At 49.8% G+C, this 20,381-nt stretch overlaps 6 protein-coding genes across 6 annotated transcripts; 4 read left to right on the forward strand and 2 right to left on the reverse strand.

The window, feature by feature from the left end:
• Window positions 1-612: 612 nt before the first annotated feature.
• On the reverse strand, window positions 613-4,227 carry L228DRAFT_208714 (importin beta-3 subunit; the record flags this gene model as incomplete). Its single annotated transcript, XM_018329770.1, has 5 exons — window positions 613-826; window positions 934-3,431; window positions 3,486-3,661; window positions 3,728-3,950; window positions 4,045-4,227. 5 exons carry the CDS (start codon window positions 4,225-4,227, stop codon window positions 613-615), a joined length of 3,294 nt encoding a protein of 1,097 aa, XP_018190125.1.
• A 520-nt stretch (window positions 4,228-4,747) lies between these two features.
• On the reverse strand, window positions 4,748-7,540 carry L228DRAFT_245534 (CBS-domain-containing protein). The gene is made up of 4 exons (XM_018332186.1): window positions 6,965-7,540; window positions 6,031-6,904; window positions 5,884-5,978; window positions 4,748-5,831 (listed from the first exon to the last, which is right to left on the reverse strand). The coding sequence occupies exons 1-4, from the start codon at window positions 7,151-7,153 to the stop codon at window positions 4,971-4,973; spliced, it is 2,019 nt and encodes a 672-aa protein (XP_018190126.1). The 5' UTR covers window positions 7,154-7,540; the 3' UTR covers window positions 4,748-4,970.
• Window positions 7,541-8,103: 563 nt separating this feature from the next.
• L228DRAFT_266896 (40S ribosomal protein S26) lies at window positions 8,104-8,710 on the forward strand (the record flags this gene model as incomplete). Its single annotated transcript, XM_018334919.1, has 4 exons — window positions 8,104-8,126; window positions 8,195-8,322; window positions 8,425-8,527; window positions 8,605-8,710. 4 exons carry the CDS (start codon window positions 8,104-8,106, stop codon window positions 8,708-8,710), a joined length of 360 nt encoding a protein of 119 aa, XP_018190127.1.
• Window positions 8,711-11,109: 2,399 nt separating this feature from the next.
• On the forward strand, window positions 11,110-12,720 carry L228DRAFT_99376 (caspase-like protein). Its single transcript, XM_018337046.1, has 6 exons — window positions 11,110-11,148; window positions 11,206-11,713; window positions 11,767-11,887; window positions 11,947-12,264; window positions 12,336-12,505; window positions 12,566-12,720. The coding sequence occupies exons 2-6, from the start codon at window positions 11,329-11,331 to the stop codon at window positions 12,589-12,591; spliced, it is 1,020 nt and encodes a 339-aa protein (XP_018190128.1). The 5' UTR covers window positions 11,110-11,148; window positions 11,206-11,328; the 3' UTR covers window positions 12,592-12,720.
• A 1,187-nt stretch (window positions 12,721-13,907) lies between these two features.
• Window positions 13,908-16,500, forward strand: L228DRAFT_266898 (hypothetical protein; the record flags this gene model as incomplete). The annotated part of the gene is made up of 2 exons (XM_018334920.1): window positions 13,908-14,106; window positions 14,312-16,500. The coding sequence occupies 2 exons, from the start codon at window positions 13,908-13,910 to the stop codon at window positions 16,498-16,500; spliced, it is 2,388 nt and encodes a 795-aa protein (XP_018190129.1).
• A 597-nt stretch (window positions 16,501-17,097) lies between these two features.
• L228DRAFT_237491 (hypothetical protein) lies at window positions 17,098-18,919 on the forward strand (the record flags this gene model as incomplete). The annotated part of the gene is made up of 2 exons (XM_018330936.1): window positions 17,098-17,625; window positions 17,711-18,919. The coding sequence occupies 2 exons, from the start codon at window positions 17,098-17,100 to the stop codon at window positions 18,917-18,919; spliced, it is 1,737 nt and encodes a 578-aa protein (XP_018190130.1).
• Window positions 18,920-20,381: the final 1,462 nt, after the last annotated feature.

Genomic DNA, 20,381 nt, shown 5'->3' on the forward strand with positions numbered 1-20,381 from the left:
TAACTTTTCACGTAAAAAAATTTTTTTTTCGGCGATTGACAGGTGTATGTGTGCAACTATCCCATATAAATTGCCCCGCCAAGCATTTGTCAGACACAGATGAGATGCCACTGAGACTGCTACCCTATTTGCCGCAGGTTCAGAGCCAGGAAACGTGAATCAAATATCAATCAACTTTTGCATCATTCTCTAATCAGTTAATCAGTTGGCCTGTCTAATTTAATGCTATGTTGGTGAAAAAGAAAAAAAAAAGGAATCGGAAATTAGCCTTCCATTGACAGATATTCCTATCCAGCAGAAATTTGAATCTTGGAGGAGCCCAGTCCAGAGCGTGCAGTTTGAATCGTTTTGAGACCATGTGATGCGACGCTCTCACAAAGGAACCGTGCTCTTGGCAAAAGGAGGAGATAATGAAGATAGGCATAAGCCATCATGTGCCCTGCAAAAAAAGAAACTGATAAATAAAAAGAGGTAGGGTAGATAAAAAGAGAGAGAGAGAATAAAAACTACAATTCCAAACTTCCAATCCCAACAAAACAAAGCACTCCTTCAACATGGATTTCGTGGTCTTTTTCAACATCAACATGCTTGTACGACTATGCGTCTATGCACCTAGCTGAAGTATGCTCGAACAGTCTGCTGAGTCTCTGGGGTGAGCTGAGCAAGGAGCTGGGCAGGATCGAGACCCGCAGCCCCGACGAGGTGCTTAGCCGCAGCGACAACACGGTTGGCGGTTTGGCCTTGAATGGTTTCCGCTTCAAGGGCCTGAGCGATGTATACAAAAGACTTGGCAGCCTGAGTAGGATTGTATACTGCAGGGTTTTGTCTGGAGTCGTATGTTAGCATCACGAATAAATTAGGTCCGTAGCTGTTGTCGAGGGGTCCTGTCCTGGTCCGGGCGCTAAATTAGAGCAAAAGAATTTTCGGACTTACTTCTCAATCAGCTGTATGAGGAAAGAATACGCATAAGGAGCAGCCTCTTCATCGTTGACAATGGGGAGTGTGTCGATCCAAGCATTAACAATCTCTTGCACGTTCGGAACCTTGGTAGAATTGAAGTGAAGGATTTTGGCAATACTGGCGCAAGCGTTCTCAGTAGCAAAAACGTGATCGTCTTCCCGAGCTTGACCGTGCTGGGTGACTGCAAAAAGCGTGGGGAGACTGGCGGCCACGAACTCGGACCAGGGCTCCCCACCGAACTGCGCGGCTACACCTACACCGTAGGAAGCAGCTTGTCGGTTAGCGGCAACGTCATCCTGCATGCCCGCGATCATAGGTTGGATGATGTGCTGGCTATAATTCCACGATTGCGGCCCGCAGAATTCGAGCACATCGTCCATGATGCAGAGAGCCCACTGGCGCTGCGTCGGATCCTGGTTCGTAAGGAAGGTTGTATAGAAATTCAGAAGACGTTCCCAGTGAGGCAAGAAAGAAGTGCCTTGGTTCTTGAAGATGGTGTGGAAAGCCTTGTTCATATCTGAGAGGAGGGTCTGATCGTCTTCAATAGCAAAGAGAGTCTCCTCAGACTCCTCTTCGCCTGGCTCGCGCTCCGCTTGCTCCTCTAGACGACCGGCAACACGAGTTTGGTACTCCTCGAGAGCAGATTTGGCGGACTCGATAAACTTATTCATGTGGTCTGCCGAGAGGCAGTTCTTACCCATAACCTCCACCGACTCATAAAAGCATTGATACATTTCGGCCAAGGTGTCAACTGTAGGCTCAGCCATTAGCACTTCGAGAAGCTTGTCAACTGTGCCAGCCCAGAGCTGAGCAATCTGTGGTGATTGGTCACCGTGTGCCTTCTTGTATGAGCTGAGGAGCTGCGGAATACACTTGGCAGACGAAACTCGGACAGGTTCGTGGAAGAAGAACGCGAGTCCGGGTACAGCAACCTTCTCCATGATCTCAATTACATACGGCTCAAAGGCGGCCTCGAGAGTTTGAGCATAGATGGTGATCAGCTCAATGGCCATGTTCTTGTCGTCCAGAGTGGCGGTTTTGATACCAATAAATTTGCCACGCAAAGGAACAAGCTCCCAACCTTCCTCGGATTCCATCTGAGCCACCTGCTCCTCATCGTCGAGAAGCTGAATGTCAGCCTTGGCACTAGCAAGCTCCATCAGGGGAGGCATGACAAATGACAAGTACGGCAGGAATCCTTGGCGCAGGACACGGCACATTCTCCCCCAACAGTGAGGCAGGTAGGTTGCCTGAGGATCATCGGCGTCAATGACAGTTTGCTGAATTGCTGCCAACACCTGCAAAAGAGCAATTGCATCTTGCCCCATTTTCTGCTCGCCCACAGCCAGAGCAATCAGCGTCGCACACTCCATCGCTTTCGCGCGCAGCAATCTATATTCCTTAGACTGTTCCTCCCGTAGAACGTTAAAAAGCAAAGGCATAAGGGTATCATAGTATTTTGAAAAGGCAGTCTCGGCCGAGTCTGCAACAGTGGCGATTGTTGACAGCGCTTGTTCCTGGACGAAACGCTTTGGGCTCTGAAGAAGCTGAAGAAGATGGCTAAGGAGGTCATCAAGATAAGGCTCCAGGATGCTCTTCTCGGCTTCCTCGCAGAAGTTGACAAGCGCCGCAGCAGCATGTGCCTGAACGCGCGGCTCGGTCGATTCGAGAACCGGGATAATGTTTGCCATGACAATCTGGTGGTATTTCTCCTGCATTGTACCGGCAAAATCTGTGCTCATTTGGCCTATAGCATTGCATCCGGCCCATCGGACGCGAGAGTGCGGGTCTCGCAGAGCGGGAACGACAAGATCCAAGACCTTGTCGAGTTCACCGACCATCAACTCCTGACATCCCTCAGATATGGCTGAGATGGCCATGAGGGCAGCGTGCCGGTCTCTCCACGCAGAAGAGGTCATCATACGGGGAAGCCAATTAAAGGTCGGCGGCAGGATAGTCTGGCCTCCGAGTTTATTGGCCAGTCTGTCCATCGTCTGCTCGCCAGCAACGTGATTAAGGTCACTGTCTTCAATATCAAGATCTTCGGATGCGTTCCACTCAGCCGCATCGTCGTCGTCCATGCCAATGTCCGTCATTAAGCTCAAGCACTGAGTAACCATCTCATTCGTGTAAGACGGATCCTTTCGGCACATATCCCGATCATAGTCGGCAAAAGTAGCCATTAGTTCCAACGCATTTTGTCTCGTCTGATCCTCCAACTCCTTATCCTGGATGACCGTAATGCTGAAAGTCACCAAGTTGTGGAAAAGGTGCTTGAACATTCTTGGCGCACTTTCGGCAAGATCGATCAAGGCCATGAGAGCGCGAGAGAGCTCATCTGAGTCTTGGGCATCTTTCAGAGGAGGGAGAATGTTGAGAATGTCCGGAATTAGAGAGTAGTACTTCCTCCGCGATTTTGAATCAATGGCTCTGAAAAAGGAAGCAATGGCCTCTACGGCAGCCAGGCGAACCTTTGAAAATGTTAGCCATGAAAATCGACACGCAAAGCAAATTTATGTCCTTACAGAGATGTCATCATCCTTGAAGCCTTTCGAGAATGCGCCAAGGACCATCTCTTCGTGCTGCTTCTCAATGATATCCGGAGTGGTCGCGAAGATACGGAATGAACCCTCTCGCTGACCAGCGTCGGTCGACTGGCTGGCTTGGAACAGAGCGCCAAGTAGTTCCGGCCATGACTCTCCTGGGAATTAATGTCAGCCACTTTGTTCTTGAAGCAACCCTCTCTTGCGCTTGTCCTTGTTCGTACCATCGTCGACGTATTGTCTGGCGATTTCTGCAATGGCGTCTCCAACCTTGTTCCTCACATGCGGAAGTGACTCGTTCGCCAAACACTCCAGCAGTTTGGTACGGATAACAGTCTTCTGAGGTTGATCCAAGGTGAGAAAAAGCTCCTTAGTGGTGTCTGATTTAGGATCTTTTCGTGTCTTGGTCGATATCCGGCGGAAGAGAACGGCAGCAAATGAACGGGTCTGCAATGCACACGTAAAAAGGGCGAACTGGGTCAGTCGATCATACTCTGGAGAATGACAATAAATGTTTATTTCCGGCTGGGATAGAGCTCACCGACGGCTCTGCGGCTCCTTGAATTTGCTCGACCAGTCCGACTAAGAGCACGTCTGGACGAGCAATTACCCATTCATTATTTAGTTGCTCTTCGGCCTGCGATCGTACAGCGTTGTCGGCGGATGAGAGACCTTGCAGCAGCTGCGAAAGAGCATTGTGAACCTCAGCTGGAAGGACCGCCATCTTGTGTGGTGGTGAACGTTGTAAAAGGTCAGGAATGCCACGTCTTCAGCGCCCAAACATGAGCCAAACGCCAACCGGGAACAAAAAAAGTTGTCGGGCGGCAAAGCAAAGGGACCGAAGAATTGCGGACGTGGAAGGTGTCGGCAAAAGGAAAAATCCGCTCGGTTGGCCGCAAAGGGAAAATTGATTGTTCGACCTTGCAAACAATGTACTACAAAGAATTGGAATTTGTTGTTGTGAGAGCCGAAGCAAAATAAAAGAAACTGCTCGTTCCTGGTCAAGGCTCAATATCTACTGTACGAGGGGTCTTTGGTGGGGTTGTTATTAGAGAGACGCGATTCTTCCAAATTTTTTTGGGCGAGTTAATTCGTCTGCACGTGACGGAGACAATGAACGGAATCCATTCTCGTGTTTACCCACTCTCCGCCTACAGGTAATTATTGACATTACTGCCTGAATGGAAGTACAATAATATAGGGCATTGAACTCTCAAAGGTAGAAATAAGAATTACAAATAATTGCGCTAGTATTTAAAGTCCTCGAAAAATGATTGGCCCGAATATCTCTAAGTTGGAATGCTAGGCCCTTGTCAAGGGCCTCGTTGCTGAAGATAAGCGGGAATGGCCTGAGTAGAGAATTGTACGCCAGATAAAGCAATAAATATAGGGACAGATCCAGCAATACAACTCGAGAAACGACATACTTTGCTCTCGAAAATATCATATTCGCAAGACACTTTCACATCACCGACGGCCTGTCCGACTCAGGGCGAAAACACCGACAATGACCACAGCTAACGTCATAAGCGCACCCGGCAAAAGCAACTCATTTGGTACACCTGCAATAATCTGTTCCTCTTGCTTGCCAGAAGAAACGATGGGTTTCCGTTCTTTCTTAGAGCTCTCATCCTCTGTTGCCTCATCGTCGTCGCTCTCCTGTCTTCGCCTGCTGCGGCTTGCTGTAGTACCAGAAAGAACCGAGGGGGCCTCGCCGATGACGGGTTGGGGATCCACAGTAGCGGGGAGTGGTGGCTTTTCAGGATCATGAACAAAGAGGTCGACCTTGTCTCGGCCACCCCGCTGAGCCAGAATGATTGCGTCGAGCAGGTCATGATCCGTGGTAATGGAAACGGTATCGCCTTCGTTGTCCATATAGCTCAAAGCATAGCCCGATTTCCCAAGCTTTCCATCCTCGAAAGTCGGCTCACCGCCAACGCCAGCGACTTCGCCACCTAACTTAGCACTGACTCCCGTAATGAGCTCTCCAACACCAGACGCCGCGACAACCTGGATTCGATGGACGCGTCCGCTCGGAGCCTTGAACTTGAACGGAAAGGGTGTTTCCTCAATGGCTACCAGTGACTGACCTGCAGCAGATGGATCGTCTGCGCCCGTATGTGAAGCAGAGTCAGTAGGCAGAACGCTATCACCCCGATCAATGGGGGGACGCGAAGAGTCAGGAGACATGAGCGATCGGGTGCCAGGGGTGTGGGGTGCATGACTTCCTCCCTCTCCAGAAACCATGGATTCTGATTCATTGTCAAGCGAGAACCAGAATTTGTTCCACGCAGGTCCTTCGCCATCTGCAGCGGAAATTTCATTGATCTATATATGTATCAGAAGCGCATTTCTGCATTGTAAAATTGACAACACCTACTTGTTCCAAGGTGGCATAGGTGAGCCGCAGCACATCCACCATACCCACAATTTCTCCCGCCTCGTTCATTACCGGAAGGTTCAGATAATGTCCGTCTGCTGATATTTAGTTTGCGTTTCTCAAAAACTCAGATTTAGCTATACTGACCATGCATCTTCCGAAGCGCAGCTTGAATAGTCATATCAATCTGGGCAAAGTCCGGGTGAGGTGTCATAACCCTCACCACACTGCAGTTCGCGGGATCGAGGCCGGGAGCAATGACGCGAAGAACGACATCCTTGCTGGTAAAGATACCGGTAATCGAGCCTTGATCCTGCACCAAGAGTGCAGTCGTATGATGCTCTCGCATCAAGGCTGCAGCGTCTTTGACCGAAGTGCGCACCGAGACCACTGTAGGCGGAATACCATTGAGAACTGTTTCCAAAGTCGGACCAGACATTTTATGCCTTAAGTTCTCCACGTATTGGATAATCTGCGCAGGCTGGCTGGAACCCAACTCGGACTGCACGCCTTCCAATGCGTCATATAACTTACGAGACGAGCTGTAAGCCCGCTCGAGCTTCTCCATGGCATCGTAGAAACACTTTGTGATATCTAGCACTCCAGAGATGTCTTGATTCTCATCCATGACTGGAAGGTGGCGGAAGCCTTTTCGAACCATGAGATCCAGAGCATCTGTGGCACTGGTATCTGTTCTTGCGCAGAGCGGATTCTTGGTCATGATATCCGCAATTGTAATCTCCCTGGCCTTAACGCCCTGTCCAACCACGCGGAAAGCGAGATCCTTTGCTGTGAAAATACCGGCAATGCGATCATCATCGTCCGTCACCAGCACACAGTCTTCACGCTTCGCAGCCATGAGCTGAGCGGCCTCTGCAACCGTTGTGTCAGGCTTAATTTGGAGCGCTGGGCTCGGCTTCAATGCCAAAACAGTTCCTGGGGGTGCCTTTCTGGTCTGGCGGGCGCGAGCTGTAGTCTGCCTTTTTTTGCTGAGATCATTTTCAATTTTCTTTCGAATAGCCTATTGCTAAATTTTAGCTTTAACTTGACAAATTTGCATCTGATTGTGTCAATTTCTGACCTCATCTCTTTTGGATTGTTTCTGACGACTAGCACTCAAAGACGAATGTCCTGCGTCACTATGTGCGCTCGAGGATTGATGGGAATCGTGAGAAGGACGTGGGATATTTGAAGGGCTGTTGGTGTAGGTCGGAATTGCGCCTCTACCTTGCCGATTCGGCGTACCTCTGAATGTGCCAGTGGAGGACATAGCGACACAATGAGCCTTGTTGACGAGGCTCTCGTTGGGTGTGAAGTTCGAGAAACAAGTTATGCGTAGGGGAGCCGACGCGTTCGGGGAGTCAAAAAGGGAAAGTTTTGGAGCAAGAGACCAGAAGGCAGCAGTTAGGCGCGAACTTGAACGATTTGAAGGCAGAGCGGTATGAGAATCTGCTTCCTGTCTTGGTTGGTTGCTATGGGGTTCCTAAGACACGGATGGGTTAAACCGAGGCCAACGCAATGACGCTGCTTTTAACTAGAACTTGACGGCGCCGTCAAGGATTCGCGGTCGTTTTACCACAGAACTGACCGTCTACATCAAATTATACATGCTTTCCAGGCATTAGATAAATAAACTTCCATCTTCACTACTAATATATCCTTCTTGAATATGGCAGCAGTTGCACCACCCACCCAATCATCCATAAAAATTATGGTCACGGAGACGCCTCTGGGGGCCAGCGAGGGTGCGTCAAAAGCTTGATGATAAGAGGGAGCATCTCACTAAATGGACGAAACCCAAACAAAAGAGCCAATGGGGGTGAGAGGGGGGCGCGTCCAGCTGTTTCGCTCGGCAGGGTCCAGGGGGCATAAAGAGGGTCCAGCTGTTTACGAAGGCTCGTCGTTCTGTCATTCGGTTCAAGCGTTTCCCAAAGAGGTAAGAGCCAATAAACATCACGTGAGAGATCTATGATACTGGTTACATCAGATCAATGATATGATAAGGGTCAACCGTCATAGCCCTGATCCTCGCTTCGCCTGCATTTGTGCGGAGCCGCCAGCACCGAAAAACCACCCAGCGACGACATCGTATCAGCTGCCGCGCTCAGCCAGTTCTACTAACAGTCAACAGGTAGAAGGTATGCAATCAACCCGGACCATTCTTCTTAAAATCTACTACGACGACCGATTCTGACAATTTCTTTGCAGCGAACAGCAATCATGGTCAAGAAGCGAGCGTCCAAGTATGCATAACCCGTTTAATACCAGCAACCCAGTCGAAACTACGCCAGAGTGCTAATCATTCTTGCAGCGGCCGCAACAAGAAGGGCCGTGGTCACGTCAAGCCCATCCGGTGCTCCAACTGCTCACGATGCACCCCTAAGGACAAGGCGATAAAGAGATTCACGATCCGCAACATGGTCGAGTCGGCCGCCATCCGTATGTGAACCCACACGCCTACGAAGCTTCCGATGAAACGAATCAAAACCGTCGATGAATTCGAGTTAAAGATTACGATCCACTGACCGTTTCCTTTTTCAGGTGATATCTCTGACGCCTCCGTCTTCCCCGAGTACACTGTCCCCAAGATGTACTTGAAGCTCCAATACTGCGTCTCTTGCGCCATCCACGGCAAGATTGTCCGGTACGTTACATATTGGGGATATATCCCCATGCAGACCTAGGAATATATGAGAAACAGATAGGCTCACACCTGGATAGTGTCCGTTCGCGGGAGGGCCGTCGCAACCGTGCCCCGCCGCCGCGGGTTCGGTACAACAAGGACGGCAAGAAGATTACCCCCCAGCAGGCTGCCAAGACTGCTTAAATGGAGTAACGACTGTTTTAAATGGATGAATAAGCCGAGGATGGGCTTTTTTTTGCAGGGCTGGTCTTCTGGCGTGGGCGCGTAATCAGTGCGAGTCGCTTCCGCGCTCGGTGAACGCTTTTACGACCCCCGGGACAGGTTTTCGATTTCTTTAGGCGATTATACCTGTACACAAAAGCTCAGGAATGAAAAGTCTCCTCTGCTTCTGCAATTTGTGCGATCTCTTTGCTTTGGATGAGCTATGTGCAGTGACTCGATTGGAGATATGTTCTTGTCAGGCCAGATCCGGAAATGCGCGCGTGGGACGAAAGTAGTTCCAAATGGTACATTCTAAACTCCGTTTCCCGCCTGCTGAACAGCCTTGTCAGGCGCAATCATAGAAGCTCCCTGATTCTTGTCCCTTGAAAAGGAAAGTATGCTTCACGGCTCCTGCATGGTCTGAGCGAAAGACAACAACGCATTGCCACCCTTCGTGCAGAAGTCGCAGGCACCGGACCACTAAGATTGGACTAGGCAAGCGGACACTGCAACCCAAAGAGGCTCGTGGGGGCGGTGCATTCCTACCAATTGGGCCATGACAGCGAGAGGATTGTGGGAGCCTCAGGAGCTGTACGCCCGCGTCAGGTGCGCCACCTCAGCCACGGAAGACCGCTAGAATTGGAGGGCCTCGCCACACTTTGCATAAATATTGACACCCTTGTCGAATGTTCAGTCTACACGCCAAAGATCATTGCTGAATAGGTTAAGTACTGCCTCTATCGATTGTATTTGCGACTGTGGCAAAAAAACTCATCCATGACATTGGGTCTCCGCAACCATTTCCCGTCTGGGGGAGCCGATGGCGTCCTAAATCGACCTTAAAGCGAATTGTCTCTTCATGCAGCCTCAACAGCCAATTGAAATCGCATGATTTTTCGTTCATGTCTCAAGGTAAAGTGCTACAGCATTCTTAGATGATGCATCTACAGGCCGACCGATCGCTGCATCGTTAGTAGTTGCACTAGCATTACCTACTAGGTAGGTCCACGCCCAATGTTCGATACGCAGTAAGGGTAGGCGATAAACATAGTAAAATCAAAAAGATTAGATTCTCAAACCTCGTGGGGTGGCTTTGCGAGTTTATTACAGAAGATGGCCACCTGTTGATTTAAAGCATGAAACTTCTCCTCTGTAAAGATTTATGCTCCGGTGCACTCTATTCACCTGGATTTTGTCAGAGCCGGGCGGTGGTTACGGAGGTACACGAATATCGAGCAGCGAAAGCTTCCAGCTTTGCAGCTAGGAGAGTGCACATAGCCGAAGCGCAATCACATCACTCAAACTGAGTGCAGCTCGTTGCGTTAGTGGCATTTTTGAGGGTGGTGAGATTTTGAGTTACCTTTTAACCGGGGCAACAGATCAGCCTCTCTAAACTTAAAGAAACTCTTCCCCTCAAAAAAGGGACCCTTGACCCGCTCTCTACCAGATCGCCGGACCGGCCAAAAAGACACACGGACATTAGAACTTTCTCGTTTCCCTTAACTCTTAACCACGTGGGATTTGGTGGTGAAGCGCTTCAGCAAGAGTTCTCGGCTGCTTAATAAACCGGTTAGCAAACCCGTGTGATCAAACTCGACGGTGCCTGGTTACTTTCTCCGGATTTGTCGGCCTGCTCAGCTTTCTCGGAGTCTTCTCCTTGTCCGTGCAGGTTCAGCTTCTCTCCCGTTCATCCCTTTCCCCCGTCAAGGGACGCTATCACTTATTTAACATCTCTACCAAGTCAGAACTTTGGCGACCAGTGTCTACGCGTCATCGCCTCGGTATTCTCTTGGCTGACATCTGATCCTTCTCGCCAATTCAACAAGATTCTTTTCCCTTTTGTTGTCTTCTCTTCTCGTGATCTCCAGCCCAACTCGGCCTCGCTTCTAGGCGCAATCTGACGGAACCCAATTTCCTTGGCGTCTGGAAAGAGACAGTCAATTCCTCCACTTTAACTCATTTTTTGGTTCCACCTCTTAACTGCTCTGTATTCTTCGCCCAGTCACTTGTTGCCTTGCCCTCTGCGGCCATTTCTTCATCACAAAGAGAGCGCACAGATCCTATTTTAATACGGACTCGGTCGCATAACTCGAATAACGCTTGCAATCTCTGACGTCGAACGATCTGTTCCGCCTCCCAGTACACAAGCATGTCATACTATCCTGGCCAAGCATACGTTGGTGGTCATCAGCAAGCTGGTGGATATGGACAACCGCCGCCCAATTACCCTCCTCAGGGATATCCCTCCCCATATCCGTGAGATCCCTTTATCGTTATATCCGTTTGAGGACAAGAGTGCTGAAGTCTAGTCAAGTCCGCAAAATTATGGCTACCCGCCGCCCCAGACGTCCCCTTCTCCCCAACCGCCTTATGGTGGCTACGGAGCGCCGCCACCGCAGCAATATCCTTCATACTCGCAGGTAATAAGCGCTACTTTAGTAATAATCTCTGGCATGTGTTCTGAATCTTGAAATTAGCCCCCACCACAACCCGGATACGGATACAACTTGGGTCCGCCACAGCCCTATGGCAATCGACCTGGTAGAGAAAACTTGCCGGAATTATCGCAACAGTGCATTTGCTGAGCTTTGTCACTAGGAATGCCGACTGTAAACTCGAATTCGTTCAATCATGGAAACCATCATGCTCCAGCTCCACCGCCCCAGGGTCAGCAGGGGTTTGGTCAGGGTGCGCCTCAGGGATATACTTTCCAATACTCAAACTGTAAGGGTCGTCGTAAGGCCTTACTGATCGGTATCAATTACTTTGGCCAGCGCGGCCAACTTCGAGGTTGCATCAACGACGTGAAAAATATGTCAACCTATCTCAATGAGCATTTTGGATACGCTCGAGAAGACATGGTTATCTTGACCGATGATCAACAGAACCCCATGAGCCAGCCCACAAAGAACAATATTCTTCGAGCAATGCACTGGCTGGTCAAAGATGCGCAACCAAACGACTCCTTGTTCTTCCATTACTCCGGTTCGTCCACGGTCCACTTCTGCATATAGCTGCAGCAACTAATGACGATGCAGGACACGGCGGACAAACCAAAGATCTAGACGGTGACGAGGATGACGGTTATGATGAAGTCATTTATCCGGTTGACTTCCGTAATGCGGGCCACATTGTCGACGATGAAATGCACAGAATCATGTATGACTCCACAATTGCCATCGCACCCAAATCATCCCTTACTTATCATCTTTCAAAAGGGTTCGACCGCTCTCACCAGGTGTCCGCTTGACAGCCATCTTTGACTCATGTCACTCGGGCTCCGCTCTCGACCTTCCTTACATTTACTCTACCCAGGGTGTACTCAAGGAGCCCAACCTCGCCAAGGAGGCTGGTCAGGGTCTACTCAACATTGTGGGCCAATATGCACGCGGCGACCTTGGTGGCATCGCAACCACAGCAATGAACTTTCTCAAGAAGGCCACTACAGGCGACGAAGCCACACAGCGTGCGCGGCAGACCAAGACCTCTCCGGCCGATGTCATCATGTGGTCCGGCAGCAAGGACACCCAGACTTCGTACGTTCGCCTAAAACCCTCTCAATTAACCTTTTTTTTTTTGCCGTCCTCTAACGATGACTGCTTCATAGACAAGATGCTCAGATTGGGGGCGAGGCGACGGGTGCCATGTCGTGGGCATTCATCACCGCGCTCAGGAAAAATCCACAGCAAAGCTACGTGCAATTACTCAATAGCATTCGCGATGAGTTAGCAGCAAAATACACGCAAAAGCCACAACTTAGCTGCAGTCACCCCTTGGGTAAATACATTCTCCGCCTTGTCAAATTCCTAAAACTCCCCACGGTTAACCATTTACCAGATACGAACCTGCTCTATGTCATGTGATTTTAATGCGTAATCTCGACGTGGATCCCAGCAGGGAGCATTCATTCTTTCATTATATAGTGAAGGCAGTGACGTCGCAGGTCATAGCATGGCAACATCATCCGTTCACTGCACGGATGTGGTATCGGAAACCTTTCCCTGGTTGGGAATGCTGTGTTACTTGCACAACTATGGCCCGCCTGAGCTCCCCATCGTAAGGTCGAGGTCAACTGCGCCTTTCTTCGATATAATCGATCAACCGCTAAATCGGCGCTGCCTCATGCCTCTCTTCCCAGAATAATATTGAACCTGCTAGCCTGGGATTTCCCCATGCCTCGTTTCCAGGATGGCTCAGGCGTTTGCGATCGAAGTGGAGATATTTTAAATCTTTTCCTCCTGATCCTTTGACCCCTCGTTATATGCGTGCATGCATCGTCATCGTCTTGATTATTGCCATTTGCATTGGGAATTTTACTCTTATAAAACTTTTGTAATTCACTTGAAATAGCATCATTGTGTCTACCTCGTTCTGAAAATCTTAAATGATGTGATTTTCCAAACAAATCCAGTATTTATTCGTGCAAGACTATATGGAGTCTGAAGCTACCTATAGTTAGTAGGTATCTACCTAAGGTAGACGAGAATAGGGAGCTCCTCAGACAGCGGGGCCGGGTCGGTCCGGCGGCAGGTGTGGAGAAGGGCAGTGGCACTGGGACTTGCTCGCTTCTCGCTTGCATTTTCTGCACGGCGGAGAGCATAGGGTGGGTTCTCGGTTGATGGGGTCCGTTCGATGGCCTTAACCCGCTTCTACGTAACTAAAGCAAAGTCTAACTGGAACAGGAGCTATCACAGATAATCACCACTTGCCGAGCTACTGTATAGAGTCATGGATCTTAACCAACAGTTCTTTTTGCAGGAGGTCATGAGGCTGTGCACCTTCCCTAACTTAACACTTGTCACCGAGGCGCTCTCACAGCGACACAAACCATTTCGTCAACTGTTGTGGATCGCATTGCGATGGGTTCGCTCGGTCCATATCTGTTCTTCGCACTTAAGCCCTGAGCAACAGTTTTGTTTCCTCTTCAAAGGTTCGCAACTGATCGCTTTAGTACATGCGGTGAATTTTGAATAGTTGAAGGTTCAAAATTTGGCATACTTGTGGTTGCTTTACTTTGATGCTTTCATTGAGTAGGATGTTTGCCACGCTGCTCGTCTACAATTGAAAGTTGGCGGTAATTTTCTTACGGCATTCGCGGTTGTTCTGTCTTGGAGAACAGCACAGCCTGTCGGAAATTGATACATTTACAAAATTCTAGTAAGTCTGAAGGTCAAACATCATGGAAGAGGACGTCCCTCCGTCCTATGAGGCTGCTACATCCCGAGACGTCTGGGCTATCGTGGCGCCCTATGCCAGACTTTCGAAGAATGATCTCTGCGCGGCATGCCTCGTCTCATCCCATTGGTATCACACTTTTGTGAGATACCTTTGGGGTAATCCTGCGAGTCATTTTGGGGTAGATGATGATGCTGTTTATGGTATGTATGTAAATTTCCTTTTCTTCTGCTTCGTTGTGACTGCTCCACGATTTCTTTCTCAGTCTCATTGGAAATCTCTCACACACGCTCTCTCTCTTTGTTGTTCCTATTGTCATCCTGTTTTCAGGTCGCCACCAATTTTTGAGATTATGTCTGCCGCACGGTAATGCTTCAAAGATCTTTGCTAAAGCAATGAAATGGGTAGCGGCTCTTACCAGATTCAGGCGCACGCTATTTTCTGCCCGCTTGAATGTCAGATCGCTCACGCATACTCTGCAACTGCCCCCTGCGAGAGGTGAACTTTACGGCGGCCCAAAAGCAGAGTGGCTACGAGATTTGCTGGAAATGCTTCCCAATCTCCAGTCGCTACTCGTCTCTGGGCTACCTTTTTTCGACCATGCAGCTATTCAGTTGATTGGGGATTTCAGCAGTGGCAGGCGTCCTACTAACGACGACGAATCGCCCAATTACCCACTCAGACTGCTTGATGCCTCGGGTTGCAAGAATGCTACGTCACATAACCTATCTTTAGCACTTCCTCATTTTCCTAACCTGCTTTATTTGGATCTTTCAAGAACATCAGCAGCAAATAATTCCCTTGTGCTCGATAGCCTTAGCTCCCTCCCCTTCCTCCGAATATTGAAGCTCCAGCGATGTGGTCTCCGGGACGAACACGTTGAAGTACTAGCTTCTGCACTAAAAACAAGTATCCGCAGTCTGGACCTCACTGGAAATTACCTAACGGACCGAAGTGCTATCTCCTTGTTGAGCCATTGCTTTTGTTCTCCGCGATCTTACGATTATGCTACAACCAGAAGTCGCCATCGAGCCGTTTCGTTAATAGACGAGGACTGGCCAGCGGGAATGTACCCATATGCTGCTGGCCCACTGCCAGCTGCATACAATAGCGAAGAGTTGGAGGGGCACGTGGCTGGATGGCTCACCCGCGAGTTCATCGGTCGATTAAGCTTTGAGGATGTGCCACCCAATGGAATCACACATTTGTATATTTCCAACAATAGCTTTACGCCGAGTGGCCTTCGGCAGCTTTTAAAGACAAAACGCCTCAAGGTGTTGGATTGTGCATCAATGGCAAAGCGCAGTGGGCCAACTTCTCCTCATCACCTGTTTCCTCCGAACGATCCTCGGCTGCACGGATCCGAGCTACGGATTGAAAACCTTGCGCCGACACTCTATAGATTCTGTCACGACAAATTAACATACTTGCGCGTGGACTATCAGATTGCCACGGAGCCAACCAGCATTGACGAAGGCGCAGACCGTGAACCATATGCTGTGACGCCGCCTGCGGTGGAGCTTGACGCCTCCGTGACTGTCCCGGAACTTGATGCGACTAATGTGTTCTACGAGTTGTCGACCGGCGAAGAAATTGCTGAGTTGCCGTCTGATTGTGTCACTTCTCCATCTCAGCCAGCTACAATAGAGCGCTCTACCCTAATTCCGGAACCAGAAGAGACTCCTGAATCCAGAGTAAGGCGCTCGAGTATCTTCGCGCCGGAAACTTGCGATCCCGACCATAATTTTCGAGATATGGAGCCTCAACGCTGCGCACCTGTTTCTGAGCTCGGCAGTAACAAGGCCGATAATGATCTCAAGTCCCTCCATGACAGCACAACCAGGATTCTAAGACGACGGCAAAATTCTCAGCCAGGTGGTCTTCGCCCCGCAATGCTCCCGAAACTGCGAACACTGGTGTTGACCAGCGTACCGAGCAAGACAAGAGATCAGAAAGTTATTGGAGCCTTACTAGAATTCATCCGACAGTGCGCGGAGGAAGAAGGACTTGCGATGTTGCAAGCAACTGTTGAGCAAGTGAATTTTTCCTTCCTGACAGCTCGAGAGAGGGAGCAGTTCAAACAAAACAGGGCCCACGACATCTTTGCATTACGAAAACTCGTGCTTGGAATTGGATCTTCCAATAATGCGTGGAGATCCCAAAACTACGGTCTACATCATGACACTAAGTCATCCACTGAGGACCCGGACAGTGAAGCGTTCTGGGAAGCTGCTGAGGGAGACTTCTCTTTCTTTGATGATGAAGAATGTGGTGTGCCTGTTCGAGAGCAAAGGCATTCGCTTCCTTCTGCATTCGCGACGGAAAAAATAGCATTGGGGAGCTCAGAAGCAGAAGATGCGCCAATTGCGACGACGATACCAGAGTTCGACGTCGTCAGTGAGCTGGCCAGGTTTCGTAGAGAAAGCAAGGCTGCTTTCGCTCATGCACATGCACGTGGGCGTCCATATTCTGAACTTCTTCTCCTCGGACATTGGAGCGGTGAGATCCAAGTGATTCAACAGGATTTGACCGCCATTCGACGGAGATGGAACACCGACTGGTATGGCAATGTCTTTGAAGGGGCCATTTACCGATGAAGAAACGAGTTGCTCGTCAACAACCTCCTGTGAAATGAGCATCACTTGATTACAGCCTATCCGAAGCATAGATCTGCCCGAGCTAAACCATATAGCAGAATTGACCTCAGCGAATCTGGGGTGATTATTTATGTCGAAGAGGCGTTGCAGGTCAGGCGAGTTGGTGCTCTAGTCCCGAAGCCTGCGACTTGGGAAGCTTAGTCATCTTTATCACGTGATCCCTTGGAGACACAAAACACGTCTGTCGGACTCAGAACTTCAGCTCAACATCTCAGCACTCAAGTCTTGGTCACGACCAGTCCAACTCGAACGCATACCCCTTTCGGAATTCTGTTGACGTCCCCTGGTCCACCGACCTCCGGACCGGCATACACGCCTCGTCCAGTCGCGTGTCCGGAATTAATTTTCTCAGCTTTGGTCCCGAATGCTCGTGGCTAGTTGAGGTTTCTAAAAGTTTGCCTGCCCAACCCGACCGCCCACGCCCCGCCGGCATCTTTTGGTCTAGGTCGGGCATTGCGATACTTCAGTTCGGGGGCTAATAAAGCATGATATAGGTCCAGGAATTCCCAGCACCGACTCTTGGGTGCGCATATCACGATGCCTGCCATGTTAGAGGATCCTAGCGCTCCCATCTTCTACCGGCAGTCGGGCCCTCCACCTTATCCCAGCGCCTTTACGCCTCTTCCTCCGGAGATTGTACCGTACCAGGTTACCTTGCGCGATCGCATTACCATAGCTACGGTGATCCCGTTCTCCTCGCCCGCACAGGTCCCCCACACGCTGCTTGCATACCTGAGCGACCAACTAAATCGCGAAATTGAGCTCGGTGATACATATCCCATGATTGAACCGATTCCCCTCGCGAATTTTGGGCCCTATTGGTTCAACAATTTCGGCGCGGTGATGCTGCTAGGTAGCATTGACTCAGCGGAAGAGGTTGCACAGATGGAGCGCGAAGGGAAAGATTGGGAGCGGGAGTGTTTGGGGAGTTTCTACATCAAACCGAATTACCCCGGTCGCTCTAGCCATGTATGCAACGGAGGATTTCTAGTCACCGATGCAGCGCGCAATCGAGGTGTAGGTAGATTAATGGGTGAAAGATACGTAGACTGGGCTCCTAAGCTGGTACGTTTGCCTCTATTGACTATTCTCCGGCACTTGAAATACTGCCAATCAATTGGAGGATTGCGTTTGCTGACCGTATTTCCAGGGTTATTCTTACTCGGTGTTTAACCTTGTTTATGAGACAAATGTGGCATCTTGTCGCATCTGGGACGCCTTGGGATTCAAGCGCATTGGCCGGGTCAAGGGCTGCGGAAACCTTCGCTCGCACCCCTCACAACTCATCGACGCAATTATTTTCGGCCGGGATCTCGGTCCAGAGGGCGAGGATTTTGTATCAGAAGAACGGTTTGATAAGATTCGGTATTACTTAAAGCATGGCAAATACCCAAATGGTGCCGACCGCGCCGAGAAAAGCAGGCTGAGAAGCGCAGCGACTCATTACAAATTGATGCCTCCTGTCAATGGCGGAGATGGGCCGGAGCGGCTCATGCTCAAGGATAAGGAGGTTGTTTCGGACCCTCAAAGGCAGTATGAAATTGCGCGCTCTGTACACGTTCAGCAGCATGGAGGTATCAACAAAACCACGGCAACTATTGCAGAAAAATATCACTGGGTCCGTATCAAGGAAACTGTCAGTCTTGTCATTCGCAACTGTGCAGATTGCAAAGAACTCGCCAAAGCGCCGATTATTGGCGGGCCCAAGCGGAACAGTACCGCTGTGTCTCCGGCTCCGACCGCAAACGTTGTTTCCGGTCCGCCAAACTCCACGCCGCACGTTTCCGCCGCGGGGCGGATTCTCAGCCTCTCCAATACAGGATCGCCATCCGCACGACCAACTTCGGTTCCTTCAAACGCCCATACAGGCATGTTGCATCCCCACAGCGTAGCGCATCAGTTGCAACAACATGCGCAGCATATCCCGCAACCACAACACAATGCAACACATTTCAACCCTCATCAACAACCGACGCCATTACTACCAGACTTTCCTCTCGACCCCCAGATTATGGAAGATGTGCAGCATCATCTCACATCTTACTCGGCGTCACCACATCCTTCCGATCCCACCGGTCATCCTGACACGGATCTAGCTCTCAAGGCGTCCGCCACAGCCGCCGCTCGTGCGGCTATCGGCCATCTCCCGTCCGGTCATGACCCGCACCATACCCATACCCATCATCATGATCCTGACGCGGACGCAGACGCCGATGTGGACCCTGATGCTGACGCGGACGTCGACGCAGAGGGCGATCCCGATGGTGACCATGAAGAAGAGAGCGCTCGGGAAAGAGATTTGAAGCACCAATTGTTTGTGGCTGGGTTTGGAACTGATGCCGATGCATATGTCGGTTGACGCACAGGTTTTCTATTGCCCGTTTCATCTTTATCAGGGCAACTTTCTCCCATGACGAATGACGTTAATCTGTTTATTACCGGGGCGTTTTGTTGTCGAGCGGTTTCAATCGCTTGGTTCCACAAAAAAGAAAAAAATGGGCTAGATTTGAGTACATTATCGTCTGTCTCTTTGGCGCAAGGGATTTCCTAGGGCTTTTACTAGATTTAGAATACCGCACGCGTGCATAGGTATTCGTTATTTGTCATCTGTGGTTCGTCACAAAGTTGGTGGCTGTTGTCGCGGTCCGTTTGTGATCTTGAGCACTTTGATGGCTACTTATCATTTTCCTTTTATCTTTTTCTTTTTGGAATTGTTGTCAGTCGGTGGCAGGGAGCTCTGGAGTAGCAGGGGTGTTGGTAGTCGTGATATCTATCGATTCAGAAGCGTCGCAGGAAGTGACCGATCAGATGTGATATCATCTTTTCTTTTTTTCTTTTTACTTTATTTTTCTCAACTGCACCGTGGTGGTTTCCGTCTGTACTAGATAATTCGATCCATCTAAGGATAGGATGTAATATGCCTTTTCTATCTTCTTGAGGTTCAAAAGATCTGATGTCATTTATTTTTATCTGACGGATATGTGACTGCAAGCAAAAATAAAGGAGAGGGGCGGTTTCCAACGGAACGGCGCGGATGACGACCATTAGAGTGCGCTGCCATGGCCTTGAATAAGTGCTCTATGGTACGAGGTGTACGGAGCACAGCACGGATTGATAGGAGGCCGAGCTCCGTGCATGAACATTCAACGGCCGATAGCGTTGCATTGACTGGGTCTTTCGCTGCGCTGATTAGCCGATGAGAGTTTAATTACTCTAAGTTAGCTCTACCTCTCATAACATATCAGCTCTGTTCAAGGTACAAAAGTTCGCTTGGCTGAATCCCCTGAACTGCAAGGACTGGAAAGGGTCCCTGAGGAATGGCCAATGGGCCAAGCACACGGTGAAGAATACAGTAGCCGAGGCGAGACTAAGTGAAATAGCATAACCGTAACCTTTACCTATTTGGGACAGATATTAGGTTGACCCTTGACCCTTGATCTGTCACTCTCTCGGTCTCTGTGTGTGAGACGGACGTGCTCATGTACGCATCTCGGGGGCAATCAACTTGTCGGATCACCTCCCCAATCCCGCTTGGCTCATTGGTCATTATGTATTAACATAGATTCCATTTTGATGCAGTCTTTTGCACTCTCTTCAATTTTTCAGCGATTCTGTGGAGCTCGCGGGTTATCAAACTCGACGAAACTGCGAATGTAACTCTCTCCGTGCCGCTTGTCGTTCTTAGAGCCAAACCCACGGATTGCAAAATATACTGATTGATCTGCATGAGACCAGAAACATCGAGTATTATTCCTCTCGCAGAAGCACTACAACTGTGCTGCACAGATTTCAGAAAACGTCGCCCTCGGTGTTTGTATTAC

Source organism: Xylona heveae, assembly GCF_001619985.1.
Source record: "Xylona heveae TC161 unplaced genomic scaffold L228scaffold_3, whole genome shotgun sequence".
Lineage (NCBI taxonomy): Eukaryota > Fungi > Ascomycota > Xylonomycetes > Xylonales > Xylonaceae > Xylona > Xylona heveae.